Source organism: Centruroides vittatus, unplaced genomic scaffold, assembly GCF_030686945.1.
Source record: "Centruroides vittatus isolate TY-2023 unplaced genomic scaffold, ASM3068694v2 scaffold_324, whole genome shotgun sequence".
In the NCBI taxonomy this organism is placed as follows: Eukaryota; Metazoa; Arthropoda; class Arachnida; order Scorpiones; family Buthidae; genus Centruroides; species Centruroides vittatus.
The window spans coordinates 2976845-2999678 of record NW_027122701.1 but is presented as its reverse complement, the minus strand read 5'-3'; the positions used below and the strand labels follow the sequence as shown (position 1 = coordinate 2999678).

The 22834-nt window shown below is 33.4% G+C and overlaps 2 protein-coding genes across 2 annotated transcripts in view; both read left to right on the top strand.

The window, feature by feature from the left end:
• The window catches only part of LOC136988187 (structural maintenance of chromosomes flexible hinge domain-containing protein 1-like), a 211918-nt gene extending 208628 nt beyond the window's left edge, over positions 1-3290 (top strand). Inside the window, exons 48-50 of the mRNA XM_067286015.1 lie at positions 1889-2047; positions 2119-2304; positions 2386-3290. Coding sequence (XP_067142116.1) covers positions 1889-2047; positions 2119-2304; positions 2386-2549 — 509 coding nt within the window. The 3' untranslated portion in view covers positions 2550-3290. The remainder of the gene's footprint in view (positions 1-1888; positions 2048-2118; positions 2305-2385) is intronic.
• Positions 3291-3405: 115 nt separating this feature from the next.
• On the top strand, positions 3406-21482 carry LOC136988188 (uncharacterized). The gene is made up of 19 exons (XM_067286016.1): positions 3406-3656; positions 11600-11807; positions 14360-14389; positions 14461-14573; positions 14648-14715; positions 14783-14952; positions 15025-16545; positions 16613-16720; positions 18889-18981; positions 19055-19168; positions 19263-19428; positions 19496-19579; positions 19651-19721; positions 19787-19961; positions 20030-20206; positions 20309-20424; positions 20494-20632; positions 20702-20856; positions 20929-21482. The coding sequence occupies exons 1-19, from the start codon at positions 3630-3632 to the stop codon at positions 21072-21074; spliced, it is 3681 nt and encodes a 1226-aa protein (XP_067142117.1). The 5' UTR covers positions 3406-3629; the 3' UTR covers positions 21075-21482.
• Positions 21483-22834: the final 1352 nt, after the last annotated feature.

Below are 22834 nucleotides of genomic sequence, written 5' to 3'. Positions count from 1 at the left end.
TTAATTTTTACATTTAACCAAACATTGAAAAGCCTCATTACAGAATTCGTCTATTCCCTTCTTTTTGAAAAAATAAAGATATTTTAAAAATTCTTGATTTGCAAAATTTAAAGAAAAAAGTAATTCTTTTGAATGTATTTCTATTCAGAGACTTCCAAAATATTAAATATTTTTAAACATTAAAAATATATAGTAAGTGCTAATTTTGCCAGTCAAATTTCACTGATTTATTATAATTTAAAACAGTTTCATATTTTCATAGTTTTTATTAACTTTGATTGATTTCACAGCTTTTTATTTTGCATTTTGTGGAATTTATTTCACAAATTATAATGTAGGAAATATCTAATAGCCAATTTTTTTTTAATTTCTTCTAATTTTGTAGACCTTTTACAATTCCATATCTCATATTTATTAATTTAGAGATTAATTAGATATGGTTGCCCTGTTTTGATTAATAGGATGGAAAAGGCTGATTTTACTATATTTTTAAACCATATCAGCAACATCTTTCAATTTATAAACTTTACACTAGAAGCAAGGATTGTTACAACAAAATAGCATTCCTTGACTTGTTAATATCCTATCAAAACAGTAGCTTCCAGTTTAGTGTATATCACAAAAGCAAATTACCACCACCATTCTCTATCAAAGAATCCTACCTTCAAAATTTAAGTATTTAAACAACAAAATTAAACATCGAACTTTTCCTCCAGCTATTCCAGACTATAAATTGCATTTTTCTTCCATCCCTGTATCTTTGCAGCAAATATGACATATAAATTATTAAAATTATGTAAAAATCTCCCTTATACCAGTAACATTGCTGACTACCTTATATAGATTTTATTGTAATAATAGGGATAGATGAGAAACAAAGAAAGAGCTGGAGTATATGCCATGCTTCTAGAAAAACCTTGAAGCAGACATTTGTTATACATTGAACAACATAGAGAAGTTTAATCAAATGGATTGCAGAGTGATGTAAAATACATGAGAATGACAATGGCACTAGCCATCCTATTTTCAGAGGACAATTATAAGCTAAAGTGGGACAAGATAGCTGGTGTTCAGCTCAAGAAACCAAAAAATATTATTCCTGGTAGAAGCCATTTATATTAAGACTAACAATGCATGCAACATTTGCATATTAAAACATGCCACTATATGAAATTATGTCATTCCTTGTCTGTCACAAATATTGTTTGGGGCAGACGAGGAATGACATATTCTCCAACATTTTGTAAAAGAAAAAACAAATGTTAGTATTTAAAAATTTGTTTATTTTTATTTAATATTTAAATCATCGTTTGAATGTAACCATTTGAAATTATTTTGTATTTTTGAACTTTAACTGAGGCTTTTCTTGCCAAAAAGCAAAAATACTTTTAATTAAAAGACACACTTCTTATTGTGGGTAATGTGAAATTATATCTTTTAATTAAAATATACAGTATCATTATATATACTTTTATTGTACTGTATATTAAATATCTCTTTCTATACTTTCCATGTTTGGTGTTAAAATGCCTTCTTGGATATAAATTAATATTAAAAAATTGTAGATTATGATAGCAAATGCAAATTAATATATGACACAGAGAACAATGTCCTATATTTTTGCCTTCTCTGATTTAAATCCAGTTCAGTCAAATAAAATATTACATTGATTTATTTCTTACTGAAAATTTTTTGTTGGAAGATACATTTTGTTTAAATTATTAGTGCACATGTATAATTAATAAAAGTTATTACTTTAAATATCTGGTTTTTATTAACTTATATTTAAATTCTAAAAAGAAATTATTATTTAAAATAACTTTAAATTATTTTATTAACTCATAATATCAATTTTACAATATTTAAAAAAATTTTAAATTGTTTACAGCATTATTAGAAGCATTGAAACATGCAATAGAAAGGAATCAACAAGCGCAAAAAGAACTTCAGGAACAAAAGTTGTTAGAAGAAACGCCAGAAATGAAGGAAAAGGTGCAAGAGTTTCTTGAAACTGAGAAAAGATTGCAAGAGATTGAAGAAAAATTAGGTATTCGTTGTATTTAAGGAGAAAGCGTTCTTTATCTGATTACTATAATTTTATTTAAAACGTATTTGCAGGAATGTCGACGTCCAAAAATTCCTCACCAGTTCGAGTTTCTACAAGAGGGGTTTCTCTGAATATGCCGCCGGAATTACGCAGTACTCCAAGACGTGGCCATACGAGTTCTGTTACGACAACGTCCATTCCCAATAAACAGTTTTCTAACAATGATTCTAGTAGAAGAAAACAAGGCATCGATTACGGTAATTTCTCAAAAGCTCATTTCTTGTTAACGCAAAATTCTCGCTCTCTATAAACTATTAATAATAAATTTATTTTATTAGACAATTCAGATGAATCTCCCGCAGTCGAATCATCATATAACATTAATGGAGTTTCGACTCGTAGTGTTAATTATAGCCCTCGTAGTGGATCTTCAGTAGGGGGAAGGAGAAGATCAGAAACACCCGTTAGAGGAAGTCCAAATAAAAGAAGACGCAAGACATGATTCTTCTGATATTGTGGTCGTCCGATACTGCCAGTTACCCTTTAAACTGTTTTAGATAGCAGTTGAAAGCGGGTCCCATATTCTCGAAACTACCTGTAAATATACAAACATGTTTGCATTCAAGGTGGAAGAATATTATACGGGGACTCCCATTAATTTAAATTTTAAGAGAAACAGATATTTTGCAATGAATCAATCAGCACAATGACAGTTCATCTTTCATATAGATTAGACTTTATTATAGTATAATATATAATTTTTTTTAAATCGCCGATTGACATCATTATAGCTGTCTTTGTGAGTTAAGGAATCTATTACAATTTCACACAGAGAGTGTAATAGTACGAAAGTGTAATGAAATCAATATCAGTTTATTCTATTTTAATCATCATCTCAAGAAATAATTCTTTCTCGTGTCTCCGGCGTTGTATAAAGAATGTATTTTAAGTATATTGGACAGATTAAAATCTCATAACATTCACATCGTAGCACAGTATTAGTATCAACTTTTGTTTGTTCATCAATAATAATACGATTTGTTCTATGTCAAAATAATCTCATTTTCATGTATCAATGTATTATTTCAATACGCAGAAATTTAAACGAGAAAATACAATCTTATTCATTTATTTTTACGCCGAAAGAGGCACTTTAGACCCAGAATAAATGTAAATTTGTTTTCGATAAACATTATACAATATGAATTTAATTGTCTAAAATAAACGCTGTTTGGAAACGTTATTTGTATTTTGAAATGTAAGTTCCTTACAAAAGAGAGAGAAGGTAAGAAATTCACGGGCAGAGATCGCGTTTGTAATGCTAAGAATGTATGCGAGATATTAGTGTTTTCGGGAGAAGTTAGACGATCGCATTGACACCGCTAAGAGTCAAGGTTACTCGATAAAGCCCGAGTCCAGTCGAACGAGTTTTCAGAACTCATCTCTTGTCTAGTTGGATGACCTTCGAGATCGCATGAGATCCCGCGTGCTTCTTAGTACGATGCCGAAACTGAGATTGCCATCCCTATTCCCGTCGAGTCAATTGTAATCCAACGTCGTCTGGAATAGATCGATACGCGGGATGCACAATAAGACACATCGAGATGAGGTAAGAATCTATTATTTTAATGTAATAGTTGTAGATATTTATTTTTAAAAATTCCGGCGTTAAATCTGTAATTGAACTTCTCAACGAAGGTAATCGTTCGATAGCCAAATATTTAAAATAATAATAATAATAATAAAAGATTTCAAAGAGAAAAAAGTTATCGGTTTTTGTCGGGATTGCAATTGTCTAGAATAGTCGAAATGAGAAATTTTTCGGTTAGGATAAACAGGATAATGCGGGTCGATAACCTCTTCTTCGTTTCTGCAACGAATCCAGTTTTTCTTCTCGTTCTTCGAGGAATAAATGAACGTAACCAAGGTCAAATAAGTGAAACCAAAACGTTTCCGATATTGTGGAAGGAAACAGACTTTGGACGTGCTGCAATCGATTGATGTTAACGATTTTTATAAGATGAAACTTCAATAGCAATTCGTGGAGTATTTCATTAAATGTAGATATTCTGCCTGCAAGCGGAAAAAGCTTAAATATTCGTTTTAGATAAAATTTATATACAAAATAGACAACAGATTCTCATTATTTTATTTCTATTGTTTGTATCAAACTTCCGATGATATTACTATAAGTTGATGTTAGAATTGATATAGAATGTTAATAAATGAATCATTCGATTAAAACGTTAAACATGCGAGATAAGAATGTAGACAAAAAATGTTAATATAAAAATCTCTGCGTGTAAAAATAATTGAAATACATTGTGTTACGGTGCATATTTCCTCTATTCTACGAGATATCAAGTCACGATGTATTAGAAAAACCGCGCATACAAAATGAATTAATTTACATAACTTTTTTATTCATAATAAAGATTGAAAATAATGGTTTTTTCCAGTTTTTCAATTCGTGTTTTAAAAAATTCAGAGGCTATTTCTGTGAGATTAGAAAATTTTCATGCTCTTGTAGCTTTGTTTATTTTTCCAATTGTTATGCATTGTTTTTATAAATTCGTTTTCAGCGTAAAAAAGTCAAATGTAGATCGTATGACAATAGTTTACAATATTCCAGAGAATCTGGAATCGAGTGGATTGAGGTGTTATGTTACAAGTTTTGAGTAAACTGATGTTCAAGATTCTGTTATGTAATTTTAATGTAACATAGTCCCTTCATCCGTTTATAAATCCCGAGTGTCGTTTAATTTCTGGAATTTTGATGATGCTTTATGATAGACGGTTCTTTGACACCATCTATGCAGGACAATAGAATTTTAAATAATTGTAATTCCTTCATCCACTCGTGTCTTCAGTTAATAATAATCAGATCGCTTTATGTTAATTCTGGCGATTCGAGTAACAATAATTTCCTCCGTTAATTTTTATATCTATACAAATTTAGTGTCGAACGTTTTCGACTTTAGACGAAATTAAAGCGAAACATAAGCGTTTCGTCTTACGTCATTTTTTTATTGTCATCATCCGTACGTATTTGAGAACAATGAAAATGTTTTCACCGAGCAATTATACGAAAAGAGAATAGACCAATTTATATAAACGAGATTAACTTTGACGGCCGAATGGCCGAGAGGTTAAGATGGCAACCTACTGCCCTGGGGAACTCGCAATCGAATCCAGACAGGAATTTTTTGGGTATGATCACTCCGAATACGTCTAGCCCCGTCCCTCACCACCCAGCCGCCCCATGTGGATCTGACCGAATCCATAATGGGCTTACTTTTACAAAAGGTCCTCTTAGTGCCCACGAGGCAGAGAGAATTTTTTTAAAAAATTAGTTTTTGGTTTTATCGTAAGCAAATCTCTGAAATATATCCAACCAATTTTACTACGTTTTCGTGTATTTATTAATTCCTGTATGTGAATGATTGGACCTGGTCAGATAATTTGGAATCGATCAAATAGAAAATGATCACCACGTTAGACATTGGAAGAAGACCTTTAAGTATCTAATGCGGTGATCATTCTCTATTTAGTTGATTCCGAATTAACTGAATATTATTTCGCTGTTTTTATGAAGTAGCGTTTTTAGCGATATGAACTTTTAAATTACAGAAATATATTTGACAATTGGGTAAGAAAAATATGGCTTAGATTTTTCATATCGGATTTTTATCGAGTTTTATTGAACCGTGAAAGTGACAACTCATAATTTATTTAACCAGATATTCAATATATACCCTTTCAATATTTGAGTGCGTACATTCGCACTGGGAGGTTCTTATTTATGGTTTTCGGTTTATTTGGATGGTATTCTATTTTCCAATATGCAGTGTATGTAAAAACTTTCTAGTTTTCAGAAAATAGGTAGATTTGTGTCAGTTTCGTATCCATCCGCGCTGATCAATCGGACTGAAGTAAGATTATTCGTAAGAGGCGAAAAAGCAATATAACCCACAGACCCGAGTTTCTCGAGGATAAATTCGGTCCTAAATATTCGATATTGTCATTTTGCTCCTAAAAGCCGATCATATTTTTTATCAATGAAAAGTTGAAGATCAACAAAAACTATATTGTAAAATCGAGAAACAGTTTTTTTTTTTTTTTTTTCGTTAATGTTACCTATGGTTCCAAGATGGTGGCTCGTCTGATTCCAGCAAGGAAACAGTGGGGACGCACGTTCTAACCTAACCTAACCTATTCTGATAATTTTGTTGATAATAATTATGGTAATTTATTAGAATAGGTTAGGTTAGGTTAGAACGTGCGTTCCCACTGTTTCCCTTCTTCTATTTGCTGGAATCAGAGACGAGTCGCCATCTTGGAACCATAGGTAACATTAACTGTTTTTTATCGTTTCAGGTTGTTAGGTTTTTAACTATTGGAAAGCGTTATGATGATCGTTTATCATACTTTGGTAAATACATGAAAACTGCAATCATTTAGAGTGATATATATGAATATAATATAATGTCGAGATAACGTGACATTTCGAGAGACGACGCGCTAAGTTTAAGAGTTAACTACAATTATAATAAAAGCAAAAACTGAGATGTGTCTATTAAAAAAAGAATGCATCAATTAAAATGCCCAGATAAGCGAAAACGATTGAAGATTCGAATTCATCGCTATTTTTTCTGACACAAATATCACGTGAGTAGTACTATTCAACATTTTTTGCAATTAATCTCCCTTCAGGTTGTTGGGAATTTTATAATCATCCTATATTTCTTTCTGAAAAAAATCAAACATTCGGGCATTAAAAAAGTTGCTTTAAATAGAAGACTTACGTAATAGTTCTCAACTTGGAAGACCTGTCTCGCTGGAAGGTGTGAATTCTATGGAAAGTGCAAGGGCATGAGAAAAAATTTTAAATCTAACTGGAGATAATCGCTTTGCTGTGTTTGACTATTTCTTCTGAACGCGATGGCAAAAATTCTTAATTCAAATTGATCGTGTAGTACGAGTAAAATAATTTTAGTCGAAATTCGTGGTTTTTCTGGTAGAATGCTGGAGTGTAATTTCGATTCTTAAATACGCTAGTAAATCATCATAATTCTAATTATTTAATTATTTTTATTACTCCGAGGAATAGAAGCAATACAAAGATAGTTTAATTTGAGCTTAAGATTTTCCTATACTGATCATTTTCAAAACTGAAATAAAACTAATATTGAATTCGAGTCGATTTCTTTCATTCTCAAAAATTATTTTATGGTATAATTTTCATTCATTATCAACAAATTCATCTTAATCACAAGGCTACATCTCAACGTACTTTATTACCATCGTAATAATAAACCACAGAAATTATTGCGGTGTTCACTCCAAAAGACCCAGAATACAGTAAATATCAAACCTCAAACCTATTTAACTACAGTATTCTTATAATAATTATACTAAATATAAGATTAAAGTTGAGGCAACCTAACACCATTCTTCTATCGTGTAATATCTTAACTGTTATCCTTTGGTTTATGTGTTATCTATTAAATTTCTTATTTAACAATCCAATTAGCTTAATCCTAATCATGAGCGGATGCATAACCGAAAGATTATAAATTAGCTTTATAAATTCATCTGACTTCTGGCAGCTATGGCTATCTCCATCTCTCTCAACTCGAGTGGGGGCAGACATCCAACCTTTGAGCATTTAAGCAGATTATAATTATTTAAAGGCAGGATTATACTAACTTAAAATGAGGATGTTATTTTTATGAAACGGGCAAAAAATTGACTTTCTCTTTCAAGAGATCAAATTGTATAAAACATAGTGAAGGACGATAGTTTTAGGGCAAGATCCTCTGCCAGGGAAGCCATTTTGACACCCTTGCCGTACTTTGGGGCACGTACACTACAATTGGGAGTTAACTACAATTTGTCTTTTTTTAATCTCTAAGGGAGCCGTAAGGTTTCATTTTATTTCTAAATTAGTTACTCATTTTTATTACAGAAAACTTTTTACTGGTGACAAAATTAAAATAAAAATATTTGTTATTAACCGAAAATTTGTTCTAGCGGATGGTGGTACCTCGCTAGAGGTACCACCATCCGCTAGAAGGTACCACTAGCACAGTGGTACCTCGGTCGAGTACCGAGGTACCACTGTGTTTGATTAACGCGATTTTCATATATGCTGTAGCATCGAGGGATTAATTAACTGCGTTAATCAAGTGATACCTATATATATACTGTATATTTTATATGATAATTTTATATGATGTACTGTACCGACGATGCCCTTTTTTATAGCTTATGCCTCCTTTCTATACTCTGCGGACGCCGCTACACCCACCCTTATAAGAAATAAATCTAAGATCTGTAAAAGCTGGTTATTTATGCCAGACAGTTGTTGGAAGGATACTATATTAAGCAATGAAACAAGTTTTTCAGTTTATGACAGTGATGGAAAGGCGTGGGTGTGGCGTGAAGACAATTCGTGGTTAAATCCCGAATACCTCAGCCTAACGAAGAAAAGAATTTGAAAATTACCATTTGGTGGTGCATATATATATGTTATACGCAGTCCCAAATGATAATTTTAGATATGAGGAGCTTAGTTTATACCAGTGGTTCCCAACCGGTGTTCCGCAAGCATCTCCCAAGTGTTCCGCAGATTTAGTCGCAAATCGGAAAGTGTACAATCGTATTCGAGCCGCCGAATATCAAAAAATTAAAATCATAAAATTTTCATAAACTTAAATATATATGTACGACTCGTACTTATCGAGTGTACTACTGTTTCGAATAAGATAAAGGCAATGATAAAAACTGAATGAAATATGTAAAAAACATCAGGCACAAGTTTCCCATTAAAGTTATTTAGGTATATTTTTTCCTGTCTTAGAATTGGCGTTAATAATATGAGTAGAGATTTTGAATTATAACTGCTCAATTCTAATAAAATAACTGATGACAAGCTTATGTATTTCATATTAACTTAAGTAAGTGTTCCGCTAAAGAAAATTGCTCACAAAAGTGTTCTGCATCCTAGAAAAGGTTGGGAACCACTGGTTTATACACATTTTTAGGAACGCATTATGTTCTAAAGTCGAACAATAATAGAGTTATTTGTTATAGAGTTTTGTTCCCAGATTTTAACGTCGTTTTAAATTGAAAGTAGTAATTACGAACATTCCATGTTCCCATTGGGTCAGTAGTTTAAATGTATTAACGAGAATTCTGTTTCTAAGATTTCGATCGCCATTTTATCTCTTCGTTTAATATAAAATCGAAAATTTAGCGAAATAATATGAAATTTAACTGTTGTTATAAAAGTATTTTAGACTTAAATAATTGCAATGTGTTTAAATTTCGCGTTTTGTCAGATAAAGATCGCATCTTGTTAGAATCGTAGACGGTAATGAGAAAAATCAAAAAACGGGGGGAAACATCTTTCGCTTCGAGCAGCTCCCAAACACGTGCTTAAAAGTATTTTGACGTCGTTTCCTTCATGTATTAAGTACTAAAAGAAGAGTGATGTTACCAAATGCAGTATCTTAACTAAAGATCACAATGATGAAACAATACTACAGTTTCTTGTATACTGTTTACTGTATACTTCTTGTATACTGTTGTATACTGGTTCTTGTATACTCAGCTATTCATATATTTTATGTGATAACGTATTCAGAATATTTCTTACCGTTTCGGGAAAAAGAAAACAATTCATTTCCAGTTGCTAAAATTATTTTTATTCGAATATAAAACGCGCAATATTAATATTTTCCTGGCAAAATTTTAAAAAAGCGCTATAACTTATTAAAGTTAAGTTTTAATTTGATAAAATAGCAAATTGTATACATACGAATAATTTTTAATATGGAAACTGAGAAAAAATGGTATTTTCTGACGAAAACAAATACAGGCGCTCCCCTAATTACGAACAGGTTAGGTTTCCGAGGTTTTTTCGCAAGTCAAAAACTAATCTAGAAAGTATATTTGTACACAGTACAGTAGAGAGTCGAAAATCGGAATCAATTTGGGACTGGGGTTGTTCAGATTAGTGATTTGTTTCGATTACCGATTATGTACGAAAAAATATATTAACCTGTCCGATGTTCAAATTTTTCTCCGTTGCGTGTCGCTTCGTGTTGAATTTTCGTCGATTTTAAGCCTAACGAAAATTTTTACAATAATAATCGAGGCTATCGTATCATTAAAAATTATTTCTGCATTTTGTACAAACAAAATAAATATATTGAAGAATATAAAATCATAAAAATTACTAGATTTACTTCTAAAGTATATCAAAAACGTTCGATTCGGCACGACACAGTCCGACTGAAAATCGTTCCGATTACCGGTGTTCCGATTAACGACACTCTACTGTATAACCATGTATTGTTAGTGTTTGATCCTTCGATGTACTAAATAGAGTACTTCTGGTAAATTGTTCATAAGTTGAACGTTCGTAAATAGGGAGCTCCTGTGTTTATTTTTCAAACTGTACGTAAGCGTAATTTTCGTTATATTTAATATTAAAAAAAGTGCCCACTAGTGGTCATCACTAAGCATTGGTAAATGGTCGTGGGCTCGCACCCAACGAGCGGCCACGTGAAATTTATATGGTTTACTAATACCGAAATAGGGGTTTCTCATAGTCCTCCCGGGAAGCAGATCGCCCACCTGTTGCATTGGCTCATCCCACCAATTATTGTTCTCTAAATTTCGAATAAGGAAAAGGTTATTGATTGTTATTTCTGTCGAGATGAGAAAACCAATTATACACTCTGAAACACTTTTAACGATTTAATATTCATAAAATTAATGTAATTTTAATTAAAATATTACTTAAAACGTGCTAACCTGGAATTAATTACAACTATTAGTAATTGAATACTTGTAATGTCGAAAGCTGTAATTTTAAAAAATTGGGCATATTATGTAATGTACTCTTATCTGTAGAAACCTAACAGAGAACATCGAAAAAATTTATCAAGACGTGCCCTTTTTATAAAAACATCTCTGAATAATTAAGCAGAATTATAAGAAAAATAATATTTTTAAAAAAAATGCAGTAAGCTTTTGATTTAACAGACTCCGATGCAATGGATTTCGAATTTAACGGGAAAAAAATTCTTCTGTAAAGGAAAAAATTATGGAACCTTTTATTTATTCGCCAATACAGCACAATAAAAGGGAGGTCGATAAGTATAAATTACTTTACCGGTATGTACAGTACATTACAGATTTTTTTCCTACGAAATAATTATAAGAAAAGAGAGGGAATTTATATCTAAGTGAAATATCGTATTGGTACAAAATCAAGTTTCTTCGCGACTGATGATAATCATTTTTGATAGTTGCAGACTATCATCGAACCTTTTAAAAAAAAAAAAAAAAAAAATGGTATGATACAGTAACTATAATCATCAGGCGAAGTGATTGTCTATTGATTATCTCACTTTAGAGAAGTTCATTTTTTCTTATTTTAAAGTCCTAGCAGCAAATAGCGCATGTTATCGAGTCATTTAGCAAACTGATAACTTGCAAGACTTAATTTTTAATGCTCGTCTAAATATGTTTCGTTCGAAGGATTATCTTCCGTATACCAACTCTTACCATCAGAAAGCTCCTTACCTAGTCTGGGAAGACAGATACACACCTCATCGCAAACGTAAGAAGAAACGATGTCAAATGAAAATTATCAAGTGCTGTCGAAGTACCAGTGCCATCGTAACTATTGTCAGCGTCGTCATTTTGGCTATTTTTGCCATTATATCTCTATCTGCTTACTTAGGAGGTAAGTTATAAATCAATAGCTTAATACAGTAGCCCCTCGTTATGTCACGCTTATCGGGAGACAAAGAAAAAGTGCGATATAACCGAGTACTAAAAATTCCGGGTTTATACTAAACAGATTATACATGCTATGGACTCTGAATCCTCTATTCTTTCATCAGCAAGTGTATCTGATATAAAATAAGCTTCGTTTTGCAATACTAAATTTTATTCGTGGTTATATCGTCTTAAAAGACGTTTGCGTAAACATCGATACCACGAACGCCCATTTAGCATTATTGTAATTTATTGTTTCTCCTGATGGTTTCAAGGATAATGGTAGGAATAAATACCGTATTTCATTGCAAAACGAAATTCAATGGCGATTGGTAATTTAAAATTTATTGACTCGAGTGCTTTTAAAATTTGGGAGACCAAAAATAAACGCGATATAACCGAATCCAATATAACGAGGCTCGATATAACGATAGGCTACTGTATGTAATTATTTTTATAATACAAAGTGTGACATCCAGATGGACGAGCGATTAAGGTGGCAGCCTATCGCTCTGGGGAACAGGGATCCAATTCAGATAGGAATTTTTCGGATGTGGTCCGTCCGGATATGTCGGGCATGTGGCTATAATATTGGAGCCACAGTCCCTGGAATCAAGTGAAGCCAGTATATGCGCGCGCAAGACAGAAGTCGCCATCTTAGGCGTGGAAGAAACGTAGTAAGTTCGTTGCTTAAAGTTGTAATTCAACAAAGCATTTCTGATATTTATTTATTAAAGTTTTTGATTAACTGAAAACCTTCGCATAAGTATTACCCACTTCTATGCACTGTACATTAGAAAAGTTTAAAATTAAAAATAGGAAGTAAATTTTATAGTTAATAAAGAAAACGTGTTTTAAACTTCTTTTATTTAACAGACACGGCACACTACTCGTTACCCAAATAAAACTCGCCGAGTAGTAGAACTATATGTTTATTGTATATGTAAATTTGCATCTTCACTTTTATTTGTTAAATACAGAAGAATGATGAAAAGTGCTGCTTATAGAAATCGCGAGTTATCAAAGCCCAACTTTTAACGTAAATTAATGACTTCGGTAGGATTTCGGGCAAAAAGATTTATATGTCATAAGATATTTTTGATATCAAATCGCGTAGTATACCCGAAATTGTTCATTCTTGACAATTTTTTATCAATACAATTAATTGGCAAGGATAGGCCGCAAAAATTAACTTATCTTAGCCAAAAAGCTAGATATTGTAAAAATTTTAAAAATCCAACACAGAGTAATTCTCCCGACGGTTATGAGATTTTATTTTAAAATAATTTTTATATTTTAAATTATAATGAATAAAATTGCATGCGGGGTCATCTGTTATAAATTTTGTCATATATTATTAATATTATAAAATGGCAAAACGCTTAATTTTGAGGATAGAGATGGGTTTTATATTATATATATATATATATATATATATATATCGTAAATGCTAATAAGGAGTAAAATTAAGTCTGATTCCTCTCGAGATATGACAAGTGACCCCCTCTATCTCCCACCCTCTCGACCTTCAACCACCAAAATTTTATACGTGGTAGCATCAATTCTCCTTATATAGAAGCTGCTACCATGCTAAATTTCGTTTTTTAATCATTACCCCATCTTGAAATATTAAACGAAATAGACGCCAACACACGCGAGATTTGCAAAAAAAAAAAAAAAAAATCTGAGGATAAATTTTGACACGATTCCAAAACTTTCCCTTGTTATGTATATGTATAGCAGCAGGGAATGTAAAAAGTGCATTTGAAAAATATCCTTGGAAAGGATAATTTCCAAGGATATTTTTCAATTTCATATAGTTCGGCTGAACCATATCAGATCAAAAGGTCTTGCGATTTTAATAAGGTGTAACTCAACATCCATGTAACATAGAAATTTCCGGGTTGAAAAATCAGATATAGCATCAAAAACTACTATTAGCAGAGGCCTGACTAGAATGCCGGATAAATATTACCAGTATTATTATAATCGTGTTCCGCATCGAATGAAAAAAATCTATGTAGATTGGTTAAGTAGATTTTTGAAAAGTGAGATCGAAGATTTATCCAGAAGCAATAGATATACGGATGAAACATATTATAGGAAATGCGCTGCACTATGATAAATAGACCTAACCGAATAAATTCTTTATCGTCTTTATGTTGTTCTTTGCTTTTATCTTCTCTTTTTCAATGTCAAGTTCAAAAACAAAACAAACTTTCTTCCTCTCACAATATGGCGGTTTGTTCTACAGTGAAGCAACTTCTGTAGAAGCTTGTGTCTGCACTCGAAGCCGGAAGCAACCTCCGGCTTCGCGTGCTCTGTTATTAGCAACAAAGCGCTTCCGCTCCAGTTAAATATTATAGCTTAATAATGTAGTCCCCCGTCTCTCACCATCCGGATGTCCCATTGTGGGCTTGGCCAAACCCATAATGGACATGCTAAAAACAGGCCGTCTTAGTGCCCACAGGGCGTAAAAAGATACACAAAATGTAATAATTTTTCAAATTGTTTCAGTTATTACAAACTTCTACCCATCATCTTCGAGTAAGTAATTTTCGATACTTTGTATATTGTTTTAAATATAACAGACCAACATTAAATTTGAATTGTTTCAGTTTTCATTTTGTATGGTAAATTATTAATCAACACGGAAACGCAATTTCCTTCGACATTTTTAAATATTTCATCTGAAAAAATCCATCCAGAAATTGCCAAATATCAGTACTTAGTAAGTACAGTACAATCTTGGTATTATAATCTTATTAATAATAATGCGATATTTATTTTCCTTTTTATTCGTAGTTACAATCAATTTATAGTCGTAGTATTTTACAACATAGTATAAAAAGTGTTCGAGTTCATACGTTTGGGTAAGTAATTATAATTTAATGTGATTTAAATGTCGACAATTAATAAAGTATATAATTTTTATACTAGAAATCACAGCGATTCGATTTATTTCCATATATATCTGGACCAAAATAAACTACATAACATTACCATCGGCGATTCACCAAAAATCGCCAGAAGGATTCTTTCTCAAGGTCTTACAAATCTTCATCTTGAAAACTACATACAATTCAATATCTCCCTATTAGAAGATTTGGGTACGAATAAGACTAAATGATGATTAATATAATTTGAAAGTGTGTTATGTTCTAAAATTATTATTTTTTCAGATACTCCGGATTTCCTTATTTCGAATATCTCTGAATCGATAGAAAATTATTTATTTACATCTATAAGAAACGGTGAAGTTATAACAGAAGATTATCGGGAATGGAAAAACAATGATACTACTAAAGATACTGAAGATATAAATATTTATACAGAGACCACTACTCGTACGAGCGAAGTTATCGAAGCGAAAGAGGAAGCGGAAAGCGTCGAAAGTCACCAAAATGTTAAGAAATCTCTGGTCGTTAATTATGGTTCTTGGCTCCCTTACATTCCAACTAACAATCCCTTGCCCACAGACAGAATCATTACCATTCCATTTTCTACATCTCGTTCCCAGATCGTTAGCCACAATATAGATATAGAAGACGAGGACGAAGATTTATTAGAAGAAAGACGACTTAGACCGTCTGTAGAAGTAAATAATAGTCAAATTCTGCATAAATTTCTAAGCGTCAAAGCGTCGAATCCAACCTCTTCACTTTCCATTTTTCAAAGTTTGACGAACGAAACTAAGAAAGTTTTGAATGTCTCATCAAATTCCGAATTGTTTCCATTGGAAAGAACGGATACAAGTGATAAACAAGATTGGGTCCCGATCTTTATTACGAAGCAATCGAAAAGGTTCAATTCTACTTCAATAAATCGATCTACTTTCGAGAATCTTCAAAATTCTAATGACGGTCTCAACTCTCAAACAAAGTTCGCTCTTAAAGAAAACGAAACCGTACAAGAAACTAAAAGTTATTCTTCCGAATACACTAATTTCCATCCCTCTATTGATAACAGTAGTTGGCAGGGTTATTACGCCCTGCGAAGAAGAAGCGACTCGGAGCAATCTCAAGCGACACCAAAAAGAACCGGGTTAGGGGAAGCTCATGTATATGCGCTAGAATCAGACAGACAAACAGGAGATTCTGGATTTATTCCCGTTACTCCCGTTTCAACGACCGAGTTGACCGTCGGTGTGTCATTACATATTAATCTTAAAAACCGTTATCCTAATCCATCCTCGTTCGGAAACTTAAAACGAATCTATCCGTTGTCGACTACTCGGAAGACATCTCTTCAGAACGAAGATCCTTCATATAATTCTCGTCCTCAATCCTCGTTCCTTGCTAATAGCCATAGAAATTCTGGATCTTCCGAACATAGATACGGAAGCGAATATGGATCGTTAAATGTCGAGCGCACCTTATCCTTGAAACGCTCGAATAGATCCGTACACTCGAAGCAAACGAACGATAACTTGAAGGAGTCGATGTCCACCTCAAGGATTTCCAAGAATTTTTCGGGAATAGCGAAAGTTATATCGTCTGACATGTCGGTCAATATGATGTTATCCAGCACAATGAAACCTTTTCCTGTAGAAGTCAAAAGCGAATCCCAAAATGAAGATGCGGAGATTTCAGAAATTTCCCAAGAAATAAAATCGGATGAGGATCTGACGCCTTTGAAAATTTTCAGTTCAAAGAATAAAGATTCTCAAATGAACAAAAACGAAAATCTTACATTATCTCAGGGTAAGTGTCTTCACCGAAATATTACTTTTAATCTGATTTCAAATATTTTATAACTGGATCATTTCAGATTGTTCTCAAGGGTTTCGATGTGGGAATGACGGAAAATGTCTTTCTTGGACCATGAGGTGCAATCGTAGATTTGAATGCGGAGATCTGTCCGACGAAATGAATTGCTGTAAGATATTTTATAGGATAAATTCAATATCAAATGTTTAATAAGGCATTTAGGCTCGAACCCTCGATTGATAGGATAAAGCAATGCAATACATAGGCAGGGCCGTCGAGAGAGTGAACTGAGAATTTTTCCCTGGAGAAAACTTCAGGACCGTACTGATTACTATAAAATTAACGTTAGGTTTATTGCTTTTTATTAATAAAGATACCTTCTTCGTACAGTAAGCGTCAAAATCCTCCCAAAGAACGCAGGAGACTATTTTAAAGAACTGGAAAATGTTGCCAAGAACATTTTAGTACGAAAAACTTTGTTTATTTGCATTCTTATATGTTTACGTATATAATTATAATATAATTATTTGAACAACATAATCATTTCATTAATAATAGTAACATACAAAGAACATATGCATTGGGAGGATTTTGATGCAGACAAATCTATATCATATTTGTGGAAAAAGTACATTTCAATAATCATTATAGTCTCCTTTGGCCTTTAAAACCTTTCTAATGAGATCGGGCAAAGAATTAATAATAATCCTTCATCGTGCAATGTTATTTTGTTCCACTCATCCTGTACACGTTCCCATAATTGGTGGATGCTTTCGGGCGGAGCTGCGTAGTCAGACAAGCGAAGTTCAAGAAGGGACCAGATGTGTTCAATCGGTTTGAGATCAGGCGATTGAGGCGGCCTCAAGCAGACTAATATTTTGATCCCGAAGCCATGACATTGTCCACTTGGATGTATGTTTTGGATCATTATTTTGTTGATAAATGAAAGAGCTCCTATCAATGTGGCAATAACCAACTGGCTGTAACAAATAATCGTCAAGTATCTCAGTGTAAATAACGCTATCCATTTTATTAGGTATAGAACAGCATTCCAGGCCCAAAATAGGTAATACAACACCAGACCATAAGACTACCATCACCAAATTTCAATGTTGTTTGTACTTCAAGCTCAGTTAAAGACTTTATCGATGTAGTCCATATCCATTTTCGCCCATCTGAACTAACTCTATTAATTTTGGATTCATCTGACCATTCAATCTTCCAAGCTTCTAAGGTCCAGTCTGTACAGCGTTTGGCAAAATTAAGACGTTTCTGTTTGTTTATTTGGTAAATTTAGGCTTCTTAGACTTTCAAATTGTTACGTTTTAAGCATCTGCGAGTAGTTGAAGTACTCACTTCTATGTTTCAATTCTCTCTTTACTTGTGATGATGTATCGCAACGTCCAGTCGTTATCAAACGTTTCTGTTTTGGCGCTCAACGTTTTCTTCCTGCCAGCTCTTAAATTTTTGTGATATGGTAACTCACTATTTGATATTCTGAATACACTCGAACGCCCAACACCAACTTCTGGTGCTGTTTTCTCAACAGAAAATATTTTCTTCAGCAGGTCCACAAAATGGAGTTTCTTCTCACTGGGAAGCTTCATAATGACGCATATCAAGCAGCAGCTTATTTGGCATATCTATACGCTAATATCACGTTAATATCCACGAAATTATATCGCTTAACGTTGATATAACAAATTAATTTATGCATCAAAATCCTGTTAAGAACGTTGTCTTAAGACCTTCTTAAAACAACGTTCTTAACACTGTACACATTACAGTTCGGACGAATTTATATTTTCTATTAATATATTTACATGTTCTTTGAAATATAATCGACAGATTATGTTGATCTGACTACTACGGTATTGCGGATTGCGATCCGAATCCGATCCGGATCTTTATGATTTCTTACGAACAGTTCGAATCGAAATATTCTTCTTTATCACGCCTCTATGCTGGAGGATTTTATTCGTGTTTGGCCCACCGGATCGGATTGGTTAGATTCAGTCAATACACTGGCTTAAATGTATGGCCGACTTTAAGTTTGCCTCTTGTTTGTAAAGTTTGAAGTATCATAGTTCTGTTAATTTACAAGCACAGTGAAACCCTTCATAAAGATTAATTTTGCTCGGAATTATTGATGGTTGCAAAATAGGGGTTTTAATGTATGTTTGAAGAACATACATTAAAACCCTTACTTTGCGTACAAATCGTAGATATTTTTGAGATTTCCAAAATTGAAATATTATAAAACTAGAATTATATACAGTAAGTGGAACTGAATAAAAATGGATTTGTATGTAACTGATGACATTGATTTATTTTCAGCGTGTATAGAATATTTCTGGGCTCAACGTTTACATAGTAAAATATGCGATGGAATTATCGATTGCTGGGATCAAACCGACGAATTACAATGCCGTAAGTATTAATATTTGTAGTTTTGGTTTTGCGATTTAAATAAATACTCATTGATTTGATAATTATCGATCAGCTTGGTGTTCCCGAGATCAATTCATCTGTCCTAACTCTAAAAAATGCATCGAAAAATTCCGGATATGTGACGGAATTCAGGACTGTCCGTTTGGTAGTGATGAGAGTCATTGCAGTGAGTAATATATATACATTTCTTTGTTTATGTATTAAAATTTATAAAATTATTAATATTTTAAAAAGATGTATATTATTTACACTTTATTTAGTGAAACTAACTGAAACTCCTGGAGATTACGACCATCATCATTACAGCTCGGAAGGATTTGTTGCCGTTAGAAAAAATGGAGTATGGGGAATGATGTGCTCAGAAAATCTTAAGTCCTCGGATATAGAACAAGTAGGACAATCTGTCTGTAATACTCTGACATATAGGTAAGAAAAATAAATCGTATTATTATTTTCTTTTAAAATTTATCAATGCAACGAAGATTATTTGCAGAAATTTCAATTCTTCCGTCAAGAGTTCCGGATCTGTAACGACACCTAATTTCTATAAATTTGATCATTTAAACATTGTATCTAAGTAAGATCCTTTTTAATATTTAGGACTAATATTTAACATTAGAATGATTGTATTGATTTTTTCTGTCGTAGATCGTCCGCTGATGTTCAGCAAATAATCTGCCGGAAAAAGGAAATGATCCACGTCAGTTGCAATTCTTTAGGTACGAATTGGTTTTTCTGTTACAAAATGTTTGGATATTGGTTCAATTAATGAATCTCTGTTTAGAGTGTGGAATACGACCGATTCCATCTGTTAATCGAAGTAGGATTATAGGAGGACAAAGCTCCCAATCTGGATCTTGGCCGTGGCAAGTGGCTCTTTATAGAGAAGGAGAGTTTCAATGTGGTGCAGTGCTGATAAATGATCGATGGCTAATGACGGCAGCGCATTGCTTCTTTCAGTAAGAATCGAAATATTTTTACTATTAAAGTATCAATAGACTTATAATGAAATTAAAAATTCTTTTAGTTCTAAAACTTCTTATTGGACTGCACGGCTGGGTCTATTACGTCGAGGTAACGAATACCCATCTCCTTACGAAGAAATTCGAGTAATTTCTAATATTTTAATATATCCCGGTTATAAAGAGACGGGATTTATTAACGATATCGCACTTCTGGGTATGAAAAATCCAGTACAGTTCAGGTATTAACTATGGCATCGTATATTTTAATTCGGAACTATATGAAAAACGCGCGATTTTTTGAGAAATGGACAAAAAATAAAACGAGCCGCTTAACTTTATAGCGATTATATTCGTCCCGTGTGTCTTCCTGGGTTGCACGAAGATATCAAACAGTGGAACAATCGTCTTTGCACGGTAGTAGGATGGGGGAAATTATTTGAAGTCGGACACTTATTCCGTAAGCAAGATCATTTTGTTGTTCTTAATTTCGATATATTCCCCAAATTTACGAAATTAACAATTGCAGCCGATACTTTGCAAGAAGTGTGGCTTCCGGTTGTAGATACGGAAGAATGCCGAAAGAGAACAGTATTTCTTCCATTGTATAAAATTACCGAACAGATGTTTTGTGCGGGGTACGAAAGAGGAGGGAGAGACGCTTGTTTTGGTGAGTAGCTACGAACTGATCGGATTGTAATTTGATAAACTTGATTACATTTAATTAAATATTTAAAGGGAGATTCCGGAGGACCTTTATTGTGTCAACGATCGGACGGTCGTTGGACAGTGGTGGGTATTACCAGTAACGGAGACGGATGCGGTAGACCGGGAAGGCCCGGGGTCTACACAAAAGTCACCAGCTTTTTGAGTTGGGTGCATTCGATTTTAGGTGAGTTTTTGATGACGTCTACGCGTGGATTGCCATTGGCGAAGATAACGAATTATCATTAATTTACTACAGAAAAAGATTCGGCAAGCGCTTCCACGATTTCGTCTTGTAACGGTCATCGATGTCAACTGGGAAAGTGCGTGGCTAAGCAAGATCTTTGCAACGGAGTGATGGATTGTTGGGACGGATCGGACGAAGAATGCTCCATCAAAAGATGAATCCTACTCCACTTTTATGTATATAATTGTATAATACTTCACCCGATGTTACTGTGCCGGGACACCTTAGCAATGATTTGCATAAGGCATTTCGAAAGAATGTCTTTCACTTTCTAACCAATCTAATTATGGTAATTGTCCCAACGAAATAAAAGAAATTCGTATCGTACTTATATATTAAAACCAAATATGAAATTAAAACTCGCGTTAAAGTAAAAAAAATCTCCAAATCTTGAAAATTAATAACTTTAAACTTTAGAATTTTAAAGAAGGAACAAAATTAATAAAAATGTAAATGGGCTGCAAATTTCTTCTTCGCAGATGTTAATTTCGTTTTAATCGTAATAATTTGGATTTTTTTATTTTTTTATTTTAACGAAGGAACTTCGAATAAAAGACCTAAGCTTATTTTTCTCGTTTTCCTGCAGAAATTATTTTACGTAAAGTGATAAAATACTTGACGCTCATTTCTATCTCTTAGCTTATGGCGGTTGAAATCGCTTCGCGTCGCTAAGTGTACACTGTCGCGGTTTCAGCGCGGAATTTGGGTCGCGACGTCATCTCGCGCGGTTGGAAAGCGAAATAACCGACGGTTTTTTACATTGAGAAAATTTTAACTCGATAGCGGCGTGAATTTTCGGGCGCCTTTGTGAACTGCTACGCGGTTTCTCTGCGGCGAGAATGGAACACACAAAAACCTCTACGCAATAGCGTGAATCGGCCTTTAAGCTTTCCACTCACAAGTTTCCATTGGCAACAACAAGCGATAGCTGTTCGCCGCGCAGCCGATGAAAGTTCCGCCATTTCGAATATTTGCCGCTTCCTCTAAGGCTCTCTCTCGATAGCCAATAAAATCATATGTATGGCTAGCATCAGGACAATAGAATCTACCCCATGCTTGAAAGTGTGACGGTGCATCTAATTGGCAGATGCATTAGTGTTTCTAATTGGTTCCTTTGCAAACGTTATCACTTTAAACTTCTATATCTTTGCCGCCATTACTCGCCGATACAAACTTGCAAGTGGAATGTAGGGGTGCCTATACTTTTGGAATCAAACTGATCCAAAATTACTCTAATCATTCAAATCCTATATACAAACGAACTATAGCGATATGATCAATCTCTATCCGCGTATACAAACGCCATTTAGAATCAACTGGATCGCGATCAAACTAATCCGAGTGGGATAGTTTGATCGCGGATAGAGATTGAGTAGGATCGTTTGGATGGATAAAAAAAAGATTAAAGATGGCGACCTCCGTGGTTAACATCAAGCTGATAGTTGACAGCAAAGAAATATGTTTAACTGTCGACAATGAAAAGTATTTAAAACTTATAAATGGTAAGAAAAAACATCATTATTAAAATTTCCGATAAACTGAAATGAAAAAAATAAGTATTAAAAGAGAATTTTGCATGGCATGCACTTTCCCATTTTGGGCAATTTCATTAACAGAGTAAATACGATTCCATCCTATTTCTATACTTTCCGCCGACTAAAACACACGACAGAAGTGATCTCTATCACGTGACAAAGACTGATCCGATCTTGTAGATTGATCCATCTGAAACGAAAAGTATATACTTTTCGTTTCAGATGGATCAATCTGCAAGATCAATCTAGGATGTATATATTAATCTGCAAGACCAATCTAGGATGGATCTATCTAGGCTTTATAGTCGCGGAAATTCAGTGCAGCGCACGGCTGGTTTTTTTAAGTGCTAAGCAATTTATTCGTATTTCCGGTGAATAAAGTT

Coding starts and splice junctions, on each gene's coding strand:
- LOC136988188 (XM_067286016.1), top strand. CDS start 3,630: ATGCACAATAAGACACATCGAGATGAG. Junction 19,169..19,262: donor TAGTGATGAGAGTCATTGCA/GTGAGTAATATA, acceptor CACTTTATTTAG/TGAAACTAACTGAAACTCCT. Junction 19,580..19,650: donor CATTTAAACATTGTATCTAA/GTAAGATCCTTT, acceptor TTTCTGTCGTAG/ATCGTCCGCTGATGTTCAGC.